This window comes from Pinus tabuliformis, chromosome Q (genome assembly GCF_031772625.1).
Source record: "Pinus tabuliformis cultivar Carrire ecotype Pingquan chromosome Q, CPIR1, whole genome shotgun sequence".
In the NCBI taxonomy this organism is placed as follows: domain Eukaryota; kingdom Viridiplantae; phylum Streptophyta; class Pinopsida; order Pinales; family Pinaceae; genus Pinus; species Pinus tabuliformis.
In genome coordinates, this window is record NC_142296.1 from 1298187158 (window position 1) to 1298201958 (window position 14801).

The window sequence follows — 14801 nt, forward strand, 5'->3', positions numbered from 1 at the left end:
GCCATCTAGAGTATTATGTGAAGAACCATCATTCACTAAAGGGTTTTGATTCCATGTCTTCTAAGGTGCTTTAAGTTCCTCAACAAACTTCGCAAAAAAATCTTCCAATTTTTCCACAAATTTGTTCTAATTATTTTCTACATCACTATCATCATCTCCTCCCTTGTGACTCTTAATATTGATTGGCATCCTCACTTCAGTGTGTTCCTAAATCTCTAACTTGTGTTGATTTTTTAGCTTGGGCAAGTACTTCTGCACAGGCCTTGCATCTAGGCGTGTTGAAGTCGCACACATTCTCCTTAAAACACTTGCTCTAATGTGAGCAAGTTGCTAATGTAACTTAGCCTAAGTATTTAACTTAGGAAAAGCACATATTATTATATTACCTAATTGAGCTAAAGAAATTTTTAAAAATTAAAATAAATTACATTAGTGATTATGTTTGAATCTCAGTCGTTGATCTCAAGTGAGGCAAGGTCTAATCTCGACAATTAATAACTTTGGAGATTAGGGTTAGGGTTGGGGATTTAGCTCAATGTAAAGCTATGAAAGCAAGGATGAGGAGGGGAGAAAGACATACAACAACAACACAAGATCGGTGTGTTAAGTCCGAGGAAGTGCAAGGAGGCTAGATCTAGATCTGCAGGAAAGATCGAGCACCAATCTGGGGCAAATTTGCTAGATCAATTCTAGGTTAATTGTATTTTGCATTTTCTCAAGTGGGCCATTATCCCAGGACAGGAGCCCATGTAAGTTTGAATTTTTTAATGAAAAACTTGTTAAGCATAAATTTGTATGTTGTTTCAAGTGATCGGTTACTTAAATTTGATTTCGCTAAATTTGTTAGGAACCTAGTTGTGTATTTATTCAATAGATCAGCTTTCTGCTATGAATTAAATACCGAGTGCTAGATTTTCAAGAATGCTAACAGGTATTACAGTTGAATTTCAGGAGCGCAAGGAGCCAAGTTCGTGCAATGATAATCAGAGCTAGGAAAGTTGTTGGCGGTTGAATTTTAAAGTTTAAAATTTAATTAAAAGAGAGATAGAGAGAGAGAGAGTTTGGCAGCGAAGTGGGTCACCAGCCAAGCTACCCAACAACATGCAAGGGAAGCATATGTGCAGACCCAACTAGCAAAGGTCTTAGACCCGCAAGCATACAAGATAGGTCAAGCCCAAATTGAGATGCAAAGTGCTAGGGTCATGCACAAATCAAGGCTAAGAGTCGATACATCGGGTTAAGGAGCCAAGGAACCGTTGGCAAGTAGGCCAAAGAAGTTGCGCACAAAACTGTCATGAGCAGAAGACTAATCGTGTAAATCCAGTGAGCAACTAAGATGAAGGTGCCACAGTGGCAGTTTACGTGGACACCAAGTTGGACACGGCTCGAGCTCAACCGGCACAGCCAACGCGTGGGGTCGCATAATAGGGTTGTCTCAAGCAACGAAGGCAATTTGTGAATAGAGCTAACCTATCGCAGATAAGTCAGTGCAATATTGTAAGGGTTGGTACAGAAAGACACACACGAGTGGAGTGGCCATGGGGTTCAGTAGAGATAGAGGGCCTAAGTAAGTGGTAAGTTGTCACAACGCATGAGAAAGGAAGCAGACCCAACCACCACCACTACAAGAGGTTAAAGGGATTAGCTGTTAGACATAAGAATTACCAATCAATAAAGTTCATCCAAACCATGGAGAATAAGTCATGTGGGGTTGTCAGGTTGGTGTGTGGGTTTGGCAACAAATAGTCAACGTGCGCACGGGACAAGTAGTCGAGTTCGGGATGTAGAGGAGACACCCGAATAGATACAAGATTTGTAGCCATTGCATGGAGTTCATTGTGCACAGGTGTCGGACCAAGGAATATGTGTGTTGGTCAAGTTGGGTCAGTGTGTGGGTGCCACTGCAAGGACAAGACAAGAGTTAGCCCAGACACAAGGGTGTTGAGGAGTGTTGTAGCCAACAAGCAGAGGCACAACCGGCCGAAGCTGTCAAGAGTTGTAGAGGTGGAGAGCAGTTTTTCTTCTTCGCCAATAAAAAATGTTTTTGACAGGGTTTGATCAGTTGTACAGAGATGGTTACTGGCCTTAGGTTTGAAGATCGTTTAAATGGGTTGTCTAACTACAACATCTGGAAGGAGAGAATTGCATTGGTGTTAGAGGAGAACGAAATCTAAATATTTGTAGAACAAACTCAGATTATCGATGCAACACTTTTGGTCGCCCATAAGAAAAAGGACATGAAATCCAAGAGGATTATCCTGGTCTAAGTGAAGGATCACATTATTTGTCATATATCCAGGAAGAAAAACCACAAAAGAAATATGGGAGACATTGATCATGCTATACCAAAGTGACAACCAAAACCGAAAAATGGTGTGAGAAAGAAACCTAGATGCCCAAGACTGAGAAAAATTCTTCTTATCTCACCCTAATATATCAAGTACGAGATGAGCTTGTTGCAATAGGCAAGAAAGTGTCATACTCATAACTAGTAAGGACAACTTTGAACAGGTTCACAAAGCGGTGGGGTACCTTCGTTAGAGGCATGGCACCAGAGAATCTCCCAACCTGGGACAGGTTGTGGGATGAATTCACCCAGAAGGAGACTCATGAGGCTCTACGTGGCAACCAGGTAAACGGTGAAGGGAATGCGAAGAACATTGTTCTTTCAGGTCATGCAAGAAATGGCAAGGGAGTTGCCAAACAGAATAAAATAGAGGAAAGATCCTCAGGAAGGACATGGGCAAAGTCAAGCGCTTTGCATGTCACAAGCCAAGACCTTATGCAACCCAATGCCCAAACAAAAAGAAAGACAAAGGGAAAGCACAAGTTGCTGCATCAACAAAGATTAAAGAGTTTGCAACACAATTTGAGGAGTTCTCATTAGTGGCTACTTGTCTTTATGGCACTAGTGTTAGAAGTGCTCAGTTTGTGGACAATGATGCATGCTTCGTGGATAGTGGAGCATCTCGCCATATGAAGGTAATGAGGGAAATGTTCCCTAGTGTTTTAGAGGTAGATTCAAACATGCATGTGAAAGCTAGTATGAGTACCATACATGCAATGAAAGGGGTTGGAACAGTGTTATTCTAGCTAGAATCAGGAGGATCTCTTGAGGTGGCAGAGGTGTTATATGTCCCAGATTTCAAAACAAACTTGCCCTTAGTCTTAGCTTTAGAGGACGTAGGATATGATGTTGTGTTCCAGAAAGGACAAGTATTCATATGTTCAAAGGTAGCAACCAAGGACACAACAGTAAGACTTGGTGTCAAGAAGGGTAAGTTGTTTAGTGGCCAACCTGTAGGTAGATCCAAAGGGATCATGGATCAAGGATTGATGTTAGTGACAGAGATTGGGCAGGAGGCTCTAAAGATTGAGTTGAGACTGGGGACTTTGTTTTCTAATCTGAAAGATGGGCAAGAGGCCTCTTCCAAGTTTGTTAAAACCAATTGGTATGAGCTAACATTGATGGATGCTCAAGAGCAGACTCCTAGGAGCATGGTTGAAAGAAACAAGTCTTCAGTGTGGATTCCAAAGCGAGTAGCAAGAATGCTTCCTAGTTCAAAAGGAGTAGCTACAGCAACAAATGATGTGGCATGATTGGAGACAGATCCAGATGGAGAAGGTTCTTCCAAAAGTAGCTCCCTCGCTAAGAGGGAGTGCAAATTTTTTAGCTTGGGCAGGTACTTCTGCATAGACCTTGTGTCTAGGCATGCAGAATTCACCTACATTCTCCTTAGAACACTTGCTCTAGTGTGAGCAAGTTGCTAATGTAACTTAGCCTAAGTTTTTAACTTAGGAAAAGCACATATTATTGTGTTGCCTAATTGAGTTAAAAAAACTTAAGAATAGTAAAGTAAATTACTTTAGTGATTGTGTTTTAATCTCAACCATTGATCTCAAGTAAGGCGAAATCTAATTTCAACTGTTAATAAATTTGGTGATTAGGGTTAGGGTTAACAATTTAGCTCAATGTAAAGTTATAAAAGCAAGGTTATGGAGAGGAGAAAGACACACAACAACAACACAAGATTGAGAGAAGCATCTCAGCGAGTGATGTGTTGGGCCCGAGGCAAAGTGGCTAGAGATCTAGACCTGCAAGGAAGATCAAGCACCAATCTAGGCAAATATGCTGGATCAGATCCAGGTTAATTGTATTTTGTATTTTCTTAGGTGGGCCATTATCCCAAGAGGGGAGCCCACATAAGTCTGGATTTTTTAATGATAACCTTGTTGGGAAAAAATGTGTGCTTTGTTTCAAGTGATCATTTATTTAAATTTGCTCCTACTGAATTTGTTAGGAAAATAGTTGTGTATTTATTAAGTAGATCAACTTTTTGCTAGGAATTAAATATTGAGTGCTAGGTTTTCAAGAATTCTAACAACTTGAAGCTCTAATCCTACATACAAAATAGCTCATTTGCACAAAGTCTAAAACCTAATAAATATGTCTACACTTTGCCTCTACCTCGATCCTCTAGGAACAGAAGTCAACACCACCCAATTTTGATGAAACTACCTAAGCGCAACTTTAAAATATGGTAGAAAAAGCTTAACATGCCTGATCAATGATTTTGATTTGAGTGAGGGTACATTTTTGCTTAAGCCATGACAAAGGAGTTCAACGATCAACACCACCAACGTTGTGGTATATATAGGGCTTTGTGCTCTCGATTAAATGCCAATCACATACACTCGTGCGTAATAGAATCCGATGAAAATGTTGCAATCCCAATGATCTTGAAACTGTTAACTTTTATTTTCTCCATATAAAGTTCGATGAGGTTGGAACCACTCTCACTCTCAAACATCCTAAAACAATCAATGGTAATTTTAAAATTTTTAAGTAAAAGGATAAAAAGCATTACCTTAAGAATTTAACATTACCATTAGGGAGCATCCAAGGAGCACCCTGGGAGAGTGCTCTTTAGCTCCCAGAACGTCCTTAGGAGCACCACACTCTCGAATTGGCAAGGAGCATGCCAAAAAGGCCTAGAGCGCGCTCCCAGGGGTATTCCCGCTCCAAGCACAGTTCCAGTGTTAGAGCGAGGAGGGTAAGGACACTTCCTACAACTATGGTTTTATTTAATTTTTTTCTCTATTTGTTTCATTTAACTTTTTTTACAATTGCATTGTCCTTTATATTTATCTAACCTTGATTAATCACCAAATTATATTTGTAAATACTAAATCTTACAAGCATTCATTTCAAATCAATATAGAATCAAGGTTCAAGTATCTAAATGAGGTTCAATATTCGCTTGTTTGGATCCATTTCAGATCAACATAGGATCAAGGGTCAAGTATCTAAGTGAGGTTCAATATTCTACTAACAACAAAACAAAATGAAAATGAAGCATATTAGTAATTCAACAAATACCAACTATTAGTGAGGGTTCAAACCATTTCTTCTTAAAATATCAATAATATCTACAACTACCATCAAAAGTCAAAGGCATAAGCAAGATTGCGTAAGGAAATGACCAGAAACAGCAACAACAAGAATGTCATCTTATCAAAGCCTATATGCAACATTTGTTAGTTGACAGGACATCGACATGCTAGAATGATTTCAAGTTAAAATATAACTCCATGGAAAACACAAAAAAATCATAATCTTAAGTAAAGAGAAAAGCATTAATGATTTTTTTCAAATATATGTAATTGTGTTATCGAGCAGCGAATGAAAATCTCTTCAATTTTATTTTAAATTTCGAATGGGTTGTATGAAACATCTTATTTTTCCTTTCCGTTTATGACATCGGGAACATCATTTTCCAAAAATCCTCGAAAACAAAGCATATATATATATATATATTCAAAAAAAAGCATTGGAGTAGGTGAGGAGAGGCGATGGCAAGACTATCTAGGGCTTTGTCTTGTTGCAAGAATGATGGATGCACCACCGACATGTTTCTCCTCGAATTGGATGGTTTCGACAGTCTTTGGAGTGGCGAGGCGATGCCCCTCTCGACTTTGGTCCAACGTAGGCTATCTTGTGGACCTTTCGATGGGGGGGTTTTGGCTATCCCTACGTGACGGTGCACCAAAAGTGGTGGACGAGAGTTGTTGGCTTTGAACAATCTTCGTATGTCAGGAGTCTTTGTTTTGGTGATAGCTACTCCCAAAACGACAAAAATACAAAAACCATCTGCTTAATTGTTCTGGAGCGGCCACTACAAGGGTGGCTTTGGTATCAAAAGTTTGGGCTTTCCATCGCATACACAACCTGGTGTTATTGGTTGAGAAGGATATACTAGGTAAATTTACTTTTGTATTGCTCCCCAATATGTATAAATGTCTCTATATTGGCCGTCGAACAGTCAAGGGATACAATAAACCCCTATTTGTTTTCTGTGGACACAAATATGGGAGTGACAGAGCTAATGAAGGTGAGCAACTTTTGCTCCTGTTGGGCTATAAACCCAAATAAAATGGAAAATTGCAATCTCTAGATGGAGCCTGCCATTCCTATGTCTCGGGAAGGATTTTTTTCTTTCCAGGTTTCATTAAGAGCATACATGGGCAGACAATTTTGTTTTGGATAAACAATACAAACACCATACATGACCTGACACAGAGTATCAGGAATAAATGGTGTATACCTATTGAATATCAAAACCTCATTTATGCAGGGATTTTACTACAAGACTACACACAGTTCAAAGACAATGGAATCTACAGCAATTCGTCCATTATTTTGAATCTGTGGTTGTGTGGTGGTGCTTCAGGATAGAAGTCTCAAAATGGATTAGCTTCGTACAAGGATGTTACCAAGGGAAAGTCTTCCCTTACTACAGGGCTACCCCAAAATAGCACTAGGTCTCAGATACAAAATAATCCTAGTCCCTACATTGTTGAACAAATGGAGAAGGCTCCCAACATGGATGTAAATCTTTCAGAGGCAAACACACTATTTTCTATTCTTCAATCAAAGGCTGTCATTTGTAGATTTAATGGTTTTTGGCCCAAACCTGAGGCTCTCCACCAATGGATTTTAACCCTTTGGATACCAAACTGTGACATTTACTTATGCTCCAAAGGTTTTTTCATTGTACAATTTGACACACAAAAAGAAATGGATGTGTTAAATGATGGACCATGGTTTTGGGGTAATAAGAGCCTCTTCATTACACCATGGTTCCCAGAATTGATGCCACAACTATGGTGGTTTCTACTATGCCGGTTTGGGTGAGACTCCCAAATCTTCCCCTCCATTCTAGCACCCCAGGGTCATAGAGGATATTGGGAACACACTTGGGAAATTCAAGAAAATGGACAATGAAAGGATAGAGAAAAGCATCTTTACATTTGCCAAAATATGTGTAGAGATTGACCTTAGTAAAGGCCTTCCTAACCATATACAAATGAAGCATAAAGACTTCAGTTGGCCACAAGTTTTAGATTATGAGAACATGGCTTTTAGATGCCGAGAATGTTTTTGTTGAAGAATGTAACTAGTATCAGTCTTCATAATTGTATTGATCAAAAGAAAGAAAAAGAATTTTTTATTATTAAAAGAAATTGACTTATTAAAGCATGGGTTTCATGCTTGGGTCAATGATTAATAGGTCAAAGCCTCCACTGTAGGGTTCTAGGGTTTATGTCTCGAGTCCTAGTCTTTGTCATTATGTTAAAAACCTTTCTTGGGCTTTATCTATCAAGGAAGAAATTTATTTGGATGTAAATTAAGTCATTTAGGCTCCTCCACCAAGTCGACCTCAAACTAGAGCCAGAAACAACTACAAATAGGCAACTACTCGACCTCATTTGGTCACTCACTCAAGCAAGTTCAATCTGCAGTTCGAAGAAGAGAAAAAGGTGCGAAAAAAGACAAGAAGAGAAGGAGAAAACCTAAAGCGAAGAAGGAAAAACCCTAGCGAAGGAAGAAGACTATTTTATCTTGTCTCAATATCACACGTGTGAAGAAATTGAAGCTAAAGGAGGGCCAAAATTGCAGGGTTGCTATAGGGCCGAAATTTAGACTTGAATCTGGATTGAAGCAGTATTGACTTTTGTGTTTAGTTCATCATCTTGGAAGTTTGACTTGGTGGAGGAGGAAAGTCTTTTGATATGGTCTAAGGTCTTGGATTGTCTCAAGTTTGATTTAAATCTACTAGTGGAAGAGTTTGACAAGGTTTTCCCCTATAAAGGGGTTTTAGCCCTGATTGAGTGCCTATATCTGGTGTCGTTAATCTTCATGTTTTGATTTGATGATTGCTTGATGAAAAGAAGATAAAAGAAGAACATAAAGAAAGTTAATAAGACTACAAGAATATCACAAGTAATTATCAACATAAGAGAATCTTTCTGCCTTTCTAATTTTCTAACAATTTTCAAACTGGCCATTTACAGAACACAAGTCCTCAAGCCAAAAAGTACCCAAAACAAAGGGGGCAACAAATAAACAAAAGGGTTGGTAGTATATCTATCCTCACCTCTCAATTGCTGAGGTTGAGGAAATCTCAAAAAACTAGCCAATCCAATCAGAAGAGGAGGCATCGACACGTCGTGGCTTACACTCAGATGGGGGTGTAGTGACTCATGATGTTGTTTCTCCTAAACAGAACTTGGTAGAATCCTAAACAATCATGGTTTCTAAACATTAGACTAATGAGACACATATGGAGGATGGTTTGGGGGTACAAAATGTGTCCATGTATCTAAAAGCTTTGATTCAGACAAGGAACATCCTCTGAAGATATCCAAGTGTTTTTTGGCCTTGGTTCCAATTGGTACTAGCACGAGGGTCTGGCAGCAAGTCCAGAAAAAGAAAGGGAAGAAGGGGAAGATTAGTGCTTCATGATCTTCCCTAATATTTACATTTTGTTTGTTGTTTTATCTTCTGGACCATTTGGTCTTTTTTTGTTATGCCTTTGGTATATACCTTTGACTTATGTTTCGCCACTCATGGATGGGTTGATCCATGGAGAATGCACACATTTTAGTGTGTATATACAAAATGTATTTTCTATCTATTATTGAATGAAAGTACGGGTTTCTTTTCAAGGAAAAATATTCAAAAAAATATCTAGAATGCCAAATTAGTTGCAAAATATATGAAACATGAATATTTGTACATCAATGAAGATAGAAAAGGGATCCATACTATAGTACATTAATAATTAATCGTTTGAGCATCAACCATCTAAAATCTAGATTCTATCAATTACAAACAAACATACAAATTTTTAGACAATATAATAGGAAGTAGACCATTATGGAATGAAATAGGCTATCTAGCAATTGTCAACAATAACATGACCAAATCGTCATGTTTACAACTATTAGGCCATCTACCCACCAAAATATGAAGACCGAAAGATCCAAAACAATAAACTAAGCTAGTTGCTAAACAACACTATAGAAGAAGTGTTTACGAATTGTGAAAGCACCCATGTTGCCAAATGGTGTAGTTGTGGAGTAGCACAACCATGCATGTTCCACCACACCTTGACAAGCAGTCTCCCAACATCGCTTATATCAGGATCCTTGTCATTAGCATCATCCTTCATTCTTTGCCTCTACCACAATTCTCTAGGGGCGCCAATCGACACCACCCAATTTTGATGAAATTGTCTAATCCAAGCCTTAAAATATGGTAGAAAAAACTCAACATGCCCAACCAATAATTTTGGTTTGAGTGAAGGGCGCATTTTTGCTAAGGCCATGACAAAGGAGTTCAACAATCAACACCACCAACACTGTGGTACATATAAGAAGGTGTCTTGATTAAATGCCAATTGTATGCCCTAATACTTAAGAGAATCCAATGAAATGTTGCAATCCCATCCTAAAATCCTGAAAATTGTTAAGTCTATTGAATTTTGAATGGGATATGAAATTCTGATTTCTCCATATAAAGTTCGATGAAGTTGGAACCATTCTCAAACATCTTTAAACAATTAATGGTAATGTTAAAAATCTAAGTAAAAATTTACTTTAAGAATTTAACATTACATAACATTACAATTAAGTAGCACCCAAGGAGCATCTATGAAGTGTGCTCCTTGGCTCTAGAAGCATCCTTGGGAGCACCATGCTCCCAAATCAGCAGGCAGCATTCCCAAAGGGTTTGGAGCACGCTCCCAAGTGCACTCCCTAAGCACTATTCCAAGGCTGGGAGCAAGGGCGGAGGGACACCCACAACACTGTTTGAGATAAACACCTCTATACTAGTAAGTTTTGGTTGATCTAGATTAGAAGTGCCCCTTTGATTACAGTATTTTAAAGCTTCATTTGGTTACACTAGACTCCAAACAAATTAACAACATTAGCCCAAGGCCTAAAGGCATGACTATATTTATCAAAATACAAATGAAGTTGGTTCTGCACTAATCTCCTCACTAAACTAAAACTTATCAACTTCATTGTTACTTTGCATTTAGTTTTCTTATGTAAACAGCTTAAATGCAAGAATACTATATTGGACGTACCATAGGTAGTTATGATTTCCCTCAGAAAGCCTTCAAATTAGTCGAACCTCACTTTTCTAGATTTCTCATCAAAAATTTGGGCTTACTCTAAATCCATTTTATTAGGCTAAAATAATTTCACAGCAAGAACCTCAAGCTTCCTTGAGGTTCATTTTTATTTAACTAATACAATCTACCAGACTGGGGCTTCTTGCAATCATCTTTTACTTAGGGATCTAACCGTATTGAAAATCTCGTGGCTCCAACTCACTTTAAGTTCAAGTGAAACCTTTTGAATCGAATAACCGATGAAGTGCATTGATCCACTTTTTAGTGTAGTCTTTTGCTTGGTTGGATAACCTGATAAATTCAGGTCATGTCTATCTTCTATATCTTACAACGGAGGACTGGTTCAATGCACAATTATCTTTACCAAAGTCTATTGGATGAAACACATATATATTAAAATCACGTCTCATTTTTACTTACAATAGCTGCAAGCTATGTTTTAAGTTACTAACAAAATCACCTAATCTTATCTCTATATAGTGGACTCCAAATCCAACAATCCAAATTGCCATCATTAATCAGTTTGCCACCCCAGCATAAGACTAACCTGCCTGAAATCCCATGAAATTTCCACCACTATTTCAGGTGCCACCACCATGCATGGTACCTGACTCAAAAAGTTGTCTATGCGTTACTGCATAATGGACAATCCATGCTCCAACCATTTACTGATTTCTATGATCATATTGGGTAGTAAATGTTGGCAGAGATTTTGCACATCAAAAGTGAGAAGTCCAGTCATAAATCTCTTGTCATTCTGCAGACATAAATAGTGCAAATACTAGGTTTGTGGCAAAGAAAACTTTGGGTAATGGGAGCTTACAGATTGTATATGTTTTCTGACAGGCAATGTTGAGTCAGAAACTGCCAGACCTATGAACGATGGGCAATGTATCCATCAATGCCTGCATGCACAGATAGACAAGCTTGATCAAGCAAAAATTTGTCAGCTTAAATGAGAAGAGAATGTCAAATTTCCCGTGCTCTATTTTTATCTGGTCACTTTCTGTATCAGCATCGAAGTTTCCGGATTTAATGTCGAAAGAGAAGACAACAAATCATCCAGATGTGCAAGAGTTTGAAATTGAGACTAGGTGAATCACGGTGAGAGTGGAACTAGAGAAAATGCAGGTAAATTCGTATCATGGTTTCTTGTTACAGCTTGGTATGATCGCCATGGAAGAAAATCTCCTTAATTCGTATCATGGTTTCATGTTGTTATGCCTTGGTAAAATCGCCATGGAAGAAAATCTCCCGCGATGGATCTTCAACTAAGTCATGCATCTGGAATTGGATTATCCGGAAAGTTTGGTTAAGGTCCATATTTGGGCCTCTTAAGCAGCCAAAGGCATATTCGTTATCAATTTGATGACGTAAGCTGCCATATATATGTTTGCAATGTGCTCAAACATGGATGAAACAAAGTCAAATAAAATGTGTTTTCAAGGAAATTTTCCTAAATTCTATGAGCAATCTCAAACAGTGCCAATACTACGATTCCATGCGAATAACGTAAGCCTCCGATGTTACAAGGACAATTCATAACCTGCATTTACATTTATTGTTTGATTTCATTACCATTTGGTAAGTTATGAGTATAGTTCACTGAAATAGTGAAACTGCAAAAAAATTCAAAGAAGCACGCTTTAACTTTCCTCTTATTACCACTGGAGTGGCAGTTTCCAATTTTTCACCATCACGTCTAAGATAGTTTCTACAGAAGCCAATGGGGGCGTTGATTCCGAAGTGTCCTGCTGTCCAACAAGGTTCCATTTTTGCTGTGGTCTGCTTCACCTGCATAGCATGATTTGCAAAGGAATAAGGTCATGTGCAAGTCGCACGCAATTTTCGCAGAATAGTTTCCCCTTGGAGACCACGGGCTTAACCTGAAGAAATACACTTTTTGTAGTGCAGCCTCTCGAGACATGTTTGATCATTGCGTCGCTTCCACAATGAAAATGATAGTTTCTCGAAAAACTGAAGGGTTTTTTGGATCGTGATACTTATCCAGAGAGACAACCAAATATTGGTGAAAACGAGGAAGCATTTTCGCTTCATTTATGTGGCTATCCCAAGCAGAGAATTAAATCTCAGAAAATTAGCTGGCTCATATTCTTCAGGTCAATATATTGCATCGAGGTAATAATAGCGATCTCATAATCTGTTTGAGGGCGTAGCCCTCGACTTCGAATTTCAATATTGCGCGTTTAAGTAATGGCTTCAAATTCCCTTTTTTCCAAAATAAATTAGGTGGTTAAGGGAACTGAAATTTTCTCAGTTAACCCACCCGAAAAGATCTGAGTGAGCCAAACATGCTAGTTTATCAGAAGCAAAATAAGCCATCTTATGTCCATCCATGCACTTAAATCCAGGGGTGAATAACGTTAATTGAATAATAATTGGTGAGGTTTTAACAATGCATGGTAGGATTTGAACAGTGTATTACGAAAACATCTAGCTCTGAGCGAGTCAAACATAGAAAGTTATGATAAGCAAGCTGTACTGTCTCATGTCCATCCACCTCGAACAATAATTGGTAGGGTTTTAAACAATGCATTGCTGTAGGGTTTGAACAATGTATTAGGTAAGGGTTTTAAACAAACATTCTCTTTAGGGTTTTTAAAAAAAACTTTTTTCTTGTGGGTTTTAAAAGCATCTTAGGGTATGCAGGATTTTTGAATTATGCAGGGAATCCACCTGCACAATCTCGTCTGAAGGCAGAGTGCAAAGAGGAAGCTGATCCCTTGGCAGGACTCGAATCTGGGCCTTGGTTTCTTCGCGCATCTGTTCAATAATCTTCCCGCCCTTTCCCAGCAAACAGCCGACCTGGTTATTGGGCACCACGAGCCTAGTTTTAATGTTCCGGTTTAAGCCTTCTTCCTCGATACCGCCCTCGAAAATCCTCGAATGGACTCTGAACAGGGCCTCCTGCGCTGGGCAAACCACCTCCCTCTCTCCTCCGTCGTACGAAGAGATCAAAACCACTCTTTCTTCTGAACCCGGTATTGCGTCCTGAATGGTAATCCGCGCACCGGTTTCCTGCCTGAGGTTCTTGACGATGCTGCCGCCCTTGCCAATTATGCTACCCACCAGCGACTCGGGGCACAGAATGCGGAAGACTATTTCACCGGACATGAATTTTGGGGTTCTGGGCGGAGGGGGAGGGCCTCCGCGGGGCGAATACGAAGAGGATTGGTAGCGTTTGTAGCGGCCGTTGGAATCGTCCCCGGGACCTCCATCGTCGTACTGTGAGGAGCGCTTGTGTGATCGAGATCTCGAATACGGACCGTCCATCGAAGGCAAAAACTCTGAAAAACGTTTTGGTCGGTGTTGTGTCGAGTTCAAAACTTGAATAGCATGAGGTCTCTGGTCATTCTGCGAAACGAACTGTGTGTGTGTTCAGATTTACAGAAAGAACGAGCTCGGACTGTGGCCTGTGCAGAGTATGATTGTTGCATTTTATTTGTTTGTGTTTGACTGGGGTTGTGGCACTGAGATTCCACTCATGCAACACCGACGGCCGGATTCTGCCAGCGAGGCTCTCATCGGACGAGTGTCATTGGCTGGTTTTCCTTCCTTATCCGTACAGGGGACCTTTTTAAATGTCTTTCACCTCCCGGCGTTGATCTCGGATCCCTCCAACGACACATACAACTTACCAGATTTCAATGCACAGCCATGAGTTGAATACGTACTAATGGTGTGGTTAATCTCATGTCCCCAAGTGCTCATGAACTGCTGTGAGTGGAACTCCAACCCATAATTTGGAATTCTCTTTTTGCAATTCAACGATTCCCAAATGAGTTTTGGCATTTTAATTATGAATTTATATTAAGAGGAAGTTGGTATGTGCTTTTTTATGAATTGATTCTTTATCAAAGTGTATCGTATTTAATATTTCGACTACTAAAATTTGAATGAGTATCGTATTTAATATTTCGACTACTAAAATTTGAATTTTATTGATATAAGGGATTAAAGTTTGATTCCCTATTCCTCTTGCAATGCTATGATTTCTCTTATAAAAACATGATTGAAAAGGCTATTATTTATTAAAACATTAACCACTTATATTATAATGATTATTTATTTTTTGAATACTACGAGAGGACCTTTTTTGGCCGAAGAAGCAAACATCAAATGTTTGGTGGTGTTGGGAGATTCACAGTTGGTTATCCATCACCTTGTTCATGGATTTTTGCCTAAGGATTGCAGATTGTAAAGCATTATTAATCAAATCAAGAATTTGAAAATAGCCTTCTCTACTATTAGCTTCTTTCATATGTTGAGAACGAACAATTATGTTGTAGATGATCT

At 39.0% G+C, this 14801-nt stretch overlaps 1 protein-coding gene across 3 annotated transcripts in view; it reads right to left on the bottom strand.

Annotated features, from left to right (window-relative positions):
- LOC149224572 (RNA-binding KH domain-containing protein RCF3-like) overlaps window positions 1-14204 on the bottom strand; it is a 197858-nt gene extending 183654 nt beyond the window's left edge. For 2 of the 3 annotated variants that reach the window (XM_089386165.1, XM_089386164.1), the window contains exon 1: window positions 13182-14204. In XM_089386165.1, the coding sequence (XP_089242291.1) occupies window positions 13182-13778 (597 nt within the window). In that variant the 5' untranslated portion in view covers window positions 13779-14204. The remainder of the gene's footprint in view (window positions 1-13181) is intronic. The other variant, XM_089386163.1, reaches the window with a different exon arrangement.
- Window positions 14205-14801: the final 597 nt, after the last annotated feature.